The sequence below is a fragment of the Rhamphochromis longiceps genome, linkage group LG16, assembly GCF_057381845.1.
Source record: "Rhamphochromis longiceps isolate RC_006_pf linkage group LG16, R_longiceps_female_GT1.1, whole genome shotgun sequence".
NCBI lineage: Eukaryota > Metazoa > Chordata > Actinopteri > Cichliformes > Cichlidae > Rhamphochromis > Rhamphochromis longiceps.
In genome coordinates, this window is record NC_140572.1 from 3,386,633 (window position 1) to 3,396,547 (window position 9,915).

General features: G+C 41.6%; 1 protein-coding gene across 1 annotated transcript; it reads left to right on the forward strand.

The window, feature by feature from the left end:
* Positions 1-5,385: 5,385 nt before the first annotated feature.
* Positions 5,386-9,915, forward strand: LOC146650390 (uncharacterized). Its single transcript, XM_085383703.1, has 5 exons — positions 5,386-5,508; positions 5,618-5,658; positions 8,663-8,891; positions 9,366-9,502; positions 9,877-9,915. Exons 1-5 carry the CDS (start codon positions 5,481-5,483, stop codon positions 9,913-9,915), a joined length of 474 nt encoding a protein of 157 aa, XP_085239829.1. The 5' UTR covers positions 5,386-5,480.

Here is a 9,915-nt window from a genome sequence, read left to right on the forward strand (position 1 = left end):
TCCTGATTCGATTCAATTCGATTCAGTTTTGCCTCAGACAGTCAGAAATGTAATTCTGATCATTTATCAGTACTGACACTTGTGAGACTTCATTAGAGGTGTAAGCGTCGCAGCCTTTGTGTCAAAGTAACTGATGATAAAACAGAAAAACATTAAGGAGATTTTCCTGGTCTGGCTTTTTATAGCAGATAACCTTAATCTCCTGAGACCCGAACTCTTCCACGGCATGCATTTTTAATTTCTCTTTGATATCTGGGCTGATTGGGACCTGATGAGTGTAAAAACAAAGAATTAGCAGATTTTTTTTTTTACCTATTTTTTGTTTCTAAGAAAAATGAGAGCCACATATGAGGATATTCGTTTAAAATTTCATTAGAACTGTAGCATTATAATGTCTTCGTAAGTGGATATCAGGCCCTTGTAGAGCAAAATTGAGTATTTTGGTCTAAATAACCCAAAATGTGATGTCCACATACAGTGGGGCAAAAAAGTATTTAGTCAGCCACCGATTGTGCAAGTTCCCCCACTTAAAATGATGACAGAGGTCAGTAATTTGCACCAGAGGTACACTTCAACTGTGAGAGACAGAATGTGAAAAAAAAATCCATGAATCCACATGGTAGGATTTGTAAAGAATTTATTGGTAAATCAGGGTGGAAAATAAGTATTTGGTCACCTCAAACAAGGAAAATCTCTGGCTCTCACAGACCTGTAACGTCTTCTGTAAGAAGCTTTTCTGTCCCCCACTCGTTACCTGTATGAATGGCACCTGTTTGAACTCATCATCTGTATAAAAGACACCTGTCCACAGCCTCAAACAGTCAGACTCCAAACTCCGCCATGGCCAAGACCAAAGAGCTTTCGAAGGACACCAGGAAAAGTATTGTAGACCTGCACCAGACTGGGAAGAGTGAATCTACAATAGGCAAGCAGCTTGGTGTGAAAAAATCAACTGTGGGAGCAATCATCAGAAAATGGAAGACATACAAGACCACTGATAATCTCCCTCCATCTGGGGCTCCACGCAAGATCTCATCCCGTGGGGTCAAAATGATCATGAGAACGGTGAGCAAAGATCCCAGAACCACACGGGGGGACCTGGTGAATGACCTGCAGAGAGCTGGGACCAAAGTAACAAAGGTCACCATCAGTAACACACTACAACGGCAGGGAATCAAATCCCGCAGTGCCAGACGTGTTCCGCTGCTGAAGCCAGTGCATGTCCAGGCCCGTCTGAAGTTTGCCAGAGAGCACATGGATGATACAGCAGAGGATTGGGAGAATGTCATGTGGTCAGATGAAACCAAAGTAGAACTTTTTGGTATAAACTCAACTCGTCGTGTTTGGAGGAAGAAGAATACCGAGTTGCATCCCAAGAACACCATACCTACTGTGAAGGTGGAAACATCATGCTATGGGGCTGTTTTTCTGCCAAGGGGACAGGACGACTGATCCGTGTTAAGGACAGAATGAATGGGGCCATGTATCGTGAGATTTTGAGCCAAAACCTCCTTCCATCAGTGAGAACTTTGAAGATGAAACGAGGCTGGGTCTTCCAACATGACAATGATCCAAAACACACCGCCCGGGCAACAAAGGAGTGGCTCCGTAAGAAGCATTTGAAAGTCCTGGAGTGGCCTAGCCAGTCTCCAGACCTCAACCCCATAGAAAATCTGTGGCGGGAGTTGAAAGTCCGTGTTGCTCGGCGACAGCCCCAAAACATCACTGCTCTCGAGAAGATCTGCATGGAGGAATGGGCCAAAATACCAGCTACTGTGTGTGCAAACCTGGTAAAGACCTATAGTAAACGTTTGACCTCTGTTATTGCCAACAAAGGTTATGTTACAAAGTATTGAGTTGTATTTTTGTTATTGACCAAATACTTATTTTCCACCCTGATTTACGAATAAATTCTTTACAAATCCTACCATGTGGATTCATGGATTTTTTTTTTCACATTCTGTCTCTCACAGTTGAAGTGTACCTCTGGTGCAAATTACTGACCTCTGTCATCATTTTAAGTGGGGGAACTTGCACAATCGGTGGCTGACTAAATACTTTTTTGCCCCACTGTATGTGGACGCCAGGTCCTAGGAGGTTAAAAATATTCTGCAGTAGAACAAAAACTGAAGAAAACCATGAATCAACATCTGAACATTACCTGATGCTGCTGAAGCAGAGCAAAGTTACAGAGGTTTTTACATAAGCTGGAGAGGAAATGGCGTGTCACAAATTTAGAGGATCATCATTTAGCCTGGAGAAATAGTTTGCTGCTTTATAAGAAAGCCCTCCACAGAGCCAGAACATCTTACTATTCATCACTGATTGAAGAAAATAAGAACAACCCCAGGTTTCTCTTCAGCTCTGTAGCCAGGCTGACAAACAGTCAGAGCTCTGTTGAGCCAACCATCCCTTTAACGTTAACTAGTAATGACTTCATGAACTTCTTCACAAATAAAATTTTAATCATTAGAGAAAAAATGACCAGTAATCATCCCACAGATGTAATATTATCTACAGCTACTCTTAGTACCATTGATGTTAAGTTAGACTCTTTTTCTCCAACTGATCTTTCTGAGTTAACTTCAATAATTACTTCCTCCAAACCATCAACGTGTCTTTTAGACCCCATTCCTACAAAACTGCTCAAAGAAGTCCTGCCATTAATTAATGCTTCAATCTCTAATGATCGGCTATGTACCACAGGCCTTCAAGCTGGCTGTAGTTAAACCTTTACTCAAAAAGCATCTCTAGACCCAGCAGTCTTAGCTAATTATAGGCCAATCTCCAACCTTCCTTTCATATCAAACATCCTTGAAAGAGCAGTTGTCAAACAGCTAACAGATCATCTGCAGAGGAATGGTTTATTTGAAGAGTTTCAGTCAGGTTTCAGGGCGGCACGGTGGTTAGCACTGTTGCCTCACAGCAAGAAGGTCCTGAGTTCAATTCCACCATCAGGCCGGGGTCTTTCTGTGTGGAGTTTGCATGTTCTCCCTGTGTTTGCGTGGGTTCTCTCCGGGTACTCCGGCTTCCTCCCACCGTCCAAAGACATGCAGCTTGTGGGGATAGGTTAATTGGATAATACAAATTGCCACTAGGTGTGAATGTGCGAGTGAATGTGAGTGTGAATGGTTGTCTGTCCTTGTGTGTTAGCCCTGCGACAGACTGGCGACCTGTCCAGGGTGTACCCTGCCTCTCGCCCTATGACAGCTGGGATAGGCTCCAGCGCCCCCCGCAACCCTGAAAAGGATACGCGGAAGCGAATGGATGGATGGACAGTCAGGTTTCAGAGCTCATCACAGCACAGAAACAGCTTTAGTGAAGGTTACAAATGATCTTCTTATGGCCTCTGACAGTGGACTCATCTCTGTGCTTGTCCTGCTAGACCTCAGTGCAGCGTTCGATACTGTTGATCATAATATCCTATTAGAGCGATTAGAACATGCTGTAGGTATTACAGGTACTGTGCTGCAGTGGTTTGTATCATATCTATCTAATAGACTCCAGTTTGTGCATGTAAATGGAGAGTCCTCTTCACACACTGAGGTTAATTATGGAGTTCCACAGGGTTCAGTGCTAGGACCAATTCTGTTTACATTATACATGCTTCCCTTAGGCAGCATCATTAGAAGACATAGCATACATTTACACTGCTGTGCAGATGACACCCAGCTCTATCTGTCCATGAAGCCAGATAACACACACCAATGAGTTAAACTGCAGGAATGTCTTAAAGACATAAAGACCTGGATGGCCGCTAACTTTCTGCTTCTTAATTCAGATCAAACTGAGGTTATTGTACTCGGCCCTGAAAATCTTAGAAATATGGTATCTAACCAGATTCTTACTCTGGATGGCATTACCTTGGCCTCCAGTAACGCTGTGAGGAACCTTGGAGTCATTTTTGACCAGGACATGTCCTTCAACGCACATATTAAACAAATATGTAAGACTGCTTTCTTCCATTTGTGCAACATCTCTAAAATTAGAAATATCCTGTCTCAGAGTGACGCTGAAAAACTAGTTCATGCATTTATTACTTCCAGGCTGGACGACTGTAATTCATTATTATCAGGAAGTCCTAAAAACTCCCTGAAAAGCCTTCAGCTAATCCAAAATGCTGCAGCAAGAGTCCTGACAGGGACTAGAAAGAGAGAGCAGATTTCTCTAAATCCAGAATTCAAAATCCTGCTCCTCACATACAAGGTCTTAAATAATCAGGCCCCATCTTATCTTAATGACCTTGTAGTACCATATCAGCCTATTAGAGCACTTCGCTCTCCCTCTGCAGGCCTACTTGTTGTTCCTAGAGTATTTAAAAGTAGAATGGGAGGCAGAGCCTTCAGTTTTCAGGCCCCTCTTCTGTGGAACCAGCTTCCAGTTTGGATTCAGGAGACAGACACTATCTCTACTTTCAAGATTAGGCTTCAAACTTTCCTTTTTGCTAAAGCATATAGTTAGGGCTGGACCAGGTGGCCCTGAATCCTCCCTTAGTTATGCTGCAATAGACGTAGGCTGCCGGGGATTCCCATGATGCATTGAGTTTTTCCTTTCCAGTCACCTTTCTCACTCACTATGTATTAACAGACCTCTCTGCATTGAATCATATCTGTTATTAACCTCTGTCTCTCTTCCACAGCATGTCTTTATCCTGTCTTCCTTCTCTCACCCCAACCAATCACAGCAGATGGCCCCGCCCCTCCCTGAGCCTGGTTCTGCTGGAGGTTTCTTCCTGTTAAAAGGGAGTTTTTCCTTCCCACTGTCGCCAAAGTGCTGCTCATAGGGGGTCATGTGATTGTTGGGTTTTTCTCTGTATGTATTATTGTAGGGTCTACCTTACAATACAAAGAGCCTTGAGGTGACTGTTGTTGTGATTTAGCGCTGTATAAATAAAATTGAATTGAATTGAATTTACCCAGGGAAAAGGGTAACATCTCCTGGGTCTGGGGCCTGATTGCCCCCCTGGGGGCGGTGATACCTGGACCTGGGAGTATAGAGTATGTTTGGGGAGTGCATGTCGTGTAAACCCTTTGAGTGTTTACAATATAACACACTTTAAGGCAGCTGTTGTTGTGATTTGGCAATATGTAAATACTGTTTCATTGAATTCACAGTTCACAAAGAGGTGTATGTGCTTTACTTACTCTCCAGCTGTTTCCTGCTTATTCAGAGAGGTCTGTTTGCAGGAATCAATGTTCAGGTGATCAACAGCCTTCTTCCTCCCAAACTTGTCTCTATGCTTCAAATACACTCTGTAACCCAACCCACAGAGCAGGAGATACAGCGTCACCTGATCTTCATGCTGTGTGGGAACATTTACCTGCTCAGGTGTCAGTTTGTATCAGAGCGGAGGCACAGCGGGAGGGCAGCCATTAGGACAAAGACGAAAAAGGAAAAAGACAGTGATCATAATGAAGAGATATTAGGGAGTTTGAGGTCTTATGGTCTTAGTCAAAGTGTAGCTGAGTGTGGACGATGGCATGATGACTGAAGACTGTGAGAAGATCAGTACGTTGGACATAATTTCGAATTTAGGAATCTATTTAGGAATTTATATCTACTCTGTCAGTAACATCTCCAGTTACCTCTCTGTAGCGCTGTCTCTTTATTCCCACAGGTCCTGCTGCTAGTGCTGATAACACATCATCCACCTCAACAGTAAGTGGACAAAATCGAGTGCATGAGAAACGTTGTATTTTCTTCTTCGTTGAAGGCCACCAGGGGTTATGTAACATCCATGCCTTAGACATGAGTTACTGCTTCAGAGTGACTAACAAAGCTACTGTGTTTTAATCTAAAGGTTGTAAATGTAAATAACAAACTATAATCATATACAGTTCACTTGGAAGACACGGCTGTTCAGGCTTTCCTTTATTTAGTTTTAACTATTTACACCATTTTAATCGCTGTTTCTTATTCTGTATTTAAAAGCACTTTGTGAATTGTGTTCATAAGCAGGGCTATATAAATAAACTTTACATTATTTTAAGCCATTTGAACATATTTTCACTAAAATAATTTCCTGACAGTTTGTTATCGATCTGAACGCTGAATTATAAACATGTTTAGTGATATAAATAAAAATTTAAATTCATATATTCAAAATCTCATTAATCTGCATTCACAAGGCAACAACAACGAGACGTGTTTTTGCAAAGCAAGAAAAATAAAGACATCTGTCATTTTCAGACAATTCTGTTAAAAACAATTCCATTTTATTGATATAGCTCCAAATCACAATAGCAGTCACATCGAGGCGTTTTATATTGTAAGGTAAAGAGCCTAGAATAGTACAGAGAAAACCCCAACAATTAAACAACCCCTATGAGCAAGCACCTGGTGACAGTGGGAAGGAAAAACCTCCCGCAGAGCCAGGCTCAGGGAGGGGCAGCCGTCTGCCACCACTAGTTGGAGGTGAGTGGAGAGACACAGGACAGAAATTAATAAGAGAGACAGAAGTTAGTAATTACTAATGATTAAATGAAAAGCGTTGTGTGAGCTCATAGACAGTAAAAAAGGTGATTGAGTACATCAGGGGAAGCCACCCGGAGGTTGCGTGTCCCCTGCATATTGCAGCGTAACAAAGGAAGGTTTTAGGATCCAGCCCTAAGTATATGCTATATGCTATAAACCAAGCTTTGATTGCTGCCAAAAGCTGAGTAACACGTGTCTTTATCAGGAAGGTGACCAGACACCGCTTTGTTAGTCAGGCTTTTATCTGAAAGTAACAAGAGAGATATTTCATTTCAGGGCTATTTGCCAGAGATTCTCGTAAAACTTGTTGTTAATCTTGTAAAGCTCCAAATTTTACGACCAGACTGTCAATCTTTTCCTTCTCTTAAGGGATTTTTGTGCCAATCTGAAAGTGAAAAGTGAGGATAATAAGGGCAAAAATGTAAATAAATTTAATCCGAAAAAAGAATTGTTTTGGTTATAATCAAACCCCAATCAACTCGGGATAAAGAGCGTTTGACAGATTAATACATTCACCACAACCTGCTCCCTACATCACACTTGTCCCCCGGCATGATGGCTCATCTAATCCCAGCCAATAGAATTTCATCTGTTAATCAGAGGTCTGTTCAAGTAAATTGTCTTGATGCACACTCAATCATCCAGGTAAGGAAATCACAAAAGGTTGATTCAGTTCATCTGGACGTAGCGTTCAGGTGACGTCTTCAGTCTCAGCTGACTGCAGGTTTCCAATCTTATAAACAGTACATTTGCATAATGACTGAACCTGCCCACTGAAGGAACAATGGGCAGTAAGTTCAGTTCCTTGATAATTAGTATGCAAATTCTCATGGACATTGATCAGCAACCAATGATCAATGTCCATGAGAACCATTCACAGAGAAGACACCGTTCCAAAAGCAAACGCACTTGGTTGATGCTGAGAGTGGTGCTGTTGCTGAGGTTGGGGTCATCCTGTAATCTCTTACAACCTACCCCCAACGCTTCAGTGACTGGGATGCAAGTGAAGAGAGATGTAACATCGTACAAGACCATGGTTTCATCTGCCTCCATCTCTCACGTCTCACAAAGTTTTCTCATGATAGTCTTTCTAGTTTGGCAGAATCGTGCACCTACCCATGTCTGCTGGACGTTGTTGTCATTTCATTTCATTTCATTTTTATTTATTTCACACTTGGTACTACAAATCAAACAAAACAACCACATCTTCTATCAACAAAACACAACAACCATGTGTGAAAAGGAGCAGGAAGAAGAAAATATTCTTATTAAACCCTGCCCCTGTCATTACTAAGTGATGTGAGCGCCATATTACAATAAGTAAGCCAAACGAACAGCACGCAGCAAATAAGTCAAACGTCCTTCGTTGCCTGGTCTTAGACTTTTCTTGCTGAGCTAGATGAGCTTTCTCAGTTCATTCAAACACCTTTTGAAAAGGATGTTTGTTGTTGTTCATCAATGGTCATAAAATTTGCATCTTAATGATCAAGGAACTGACCTCCCAGCTCATTGTTCGTTAGTGGTGCTAATGGTGCAGTGGTGCAGTCATTGTGCAAATGTACTGTTTATAAGATTGGGGTCAGTCAGCTGAGACTGAAGAAGTCACCTGGATGAGTGACGACTCGTTTCAAGTTCATGTAAATTGTTGACAGGTGGACATAACCACTGGAATTTGCATTTTAAGTTCTCAACATTAGCAATTTGGCAGGGACCGTTTTGTTTGTTTGTTTGTTTGTGCTACAATTTATCATATTTTGATGAGAGGGTGGAGCGTTTTGTTATCTGCCTTGTTTAGCCAGTTTGATTAACAAGCAGCATTCATTACTTATATAGTTTTAACACACACACTTGCATACTTGTTAATCCAGTGTTTAAAACAGTTATAGTGGCCAGTGTCAGCTGACCTGTGGGCCCGAGCAGTCATGTCCATGACTTATAGTTCAATTAGGAAAACAATTCAACTATTTAATCATCAGGCCCAGATGTTGCTGCTAGCCCAAGCTAGTTCTGGTTTACAGCAAATTTGGGTATTTAGACGTTTTAGTTTGACAGTCACACATAACACAAACATTTTTCTAGCAAGTCTTGTGTTGGCTGTAAATGTCACATAGTTTATCAAATAAACTGAACATTGTTATAGTTGTATTGTATCTGATTTGCCCTTTTTGTTTTTCAATCTTACACATAGGAACCAAAGAAAGACGCACCGGAGCAACCAGGCTCCTCCACGATAGATGTGGTCTCGGTGACAGAAGAAGACCTCCCTACTGTCGAGACCCCCACCAGTCTGAACATCAGCCCCCTGGGCAGCTTTGTCATTGAGCCACAGTCAGGGAACTATTGCACTAAACCCGCAGATCCCCAACCTCCACCCAGTCCAGCCATGCCCATTACCAAAGTGCAGCCATTTATGCATGGTGAGATGCTGTGATACTCCAGGGGTGAATATGTACTTGCATGACATAATGGAAATATTACTGTTCAAGGCTAAAACTAAAAGGAGATCAGCACAAAATCCAACTAAATACAATGCAAAAGATCTTTTACAGATTCAGCTCTTTCTTACATGAACGTCTTTACGTCTCCCTTTTTAAAATGACTTTTACAATTTGCTTTCTACCAAAAAGGTCTGAGTAATATTGAAGAAAATTATTTTGACAATCGTCTTGAAAAATGTCAAAATAATCTTGCTGCTAGATCAGTGTTTGCAAAGGGACACAGTGTGTTTCCTCGGATGTAAAATGCGATGACTAAATAAAGCACACAGTCAGTGTAATAAAGCCTAAACTTAAGAGCCATTTAGTGTTGGAGATGAAAAACTTTTGAAACTCAGGTGCTCATATTGTATATTGTTGGCACAGCGAATTTTCACTAACCCCGTCTGTCCACAGAAGATGACATGGATAAAAGCTGGAAGAGCAGAATCTTAGCCCATCGCTTTGCCGTTCTGATATTCGCTGTTTGCTGCATCCTCGGGGTGGCTGTCCTGCTCAGCGTTGGCCTTGGATGTAAGGAGCTCAGTGCTGTGGTAACTCTCTACATTTTGCAAAAATGGAGCCACTGAAGTGTCAGGATTGTTGCACGTTCGATATGTCACGTGGTTGGTGGTCACAACCTTAATAGGACTGTGTGAAGAATGACCAAGAATGACAGAGGCAGAATTTAGTGGAGCATTACTTTTATTTATCAAAGCTCTAATTCACAAAACTTAACATGGCAACTCAGACAGAATCACACAAATTAATAAAATGTTCAGTAAATAATCAATAAATACAAAAAATACTGAAACAAAAATAACATTTACTCCACACAAGCAACTTATTACAGACCAGCAGAGGTGTTCCTGCCTGGTGCCCACAGGAAACAATGCAGGTTGCCCATCTTTTCTCTTTATGTCTGCAGTATTACCGAACACTGAACAAGATCATTCAGTACTTCTAG

What these genes read in the sequence shown, in the direction of transcription:
- LOC146650390 (XM_085383703.1), top strand. Translation starts at nt 5,481, where the DNA reads ATGATGACTGAAGACTGTGAGAAGATCA. An exon ending in ACACATCATCCACCTCAACA is followed by an intron (nt 5,659 to 8,662) that starts GTAAGTGGACAA and finishes TCTTACACATAG; the next exon opens with GAACCAAAGAAAGACGCACC. An exon ending in AGTGCAGCCATTTATGCATG is followed by an intron (nt 8,892 to 9,365) that starts GTGAGATGCTGT and finishes GTCTGTCCACAG; the next exon opens with AAGATGACATGGATAAAAGC.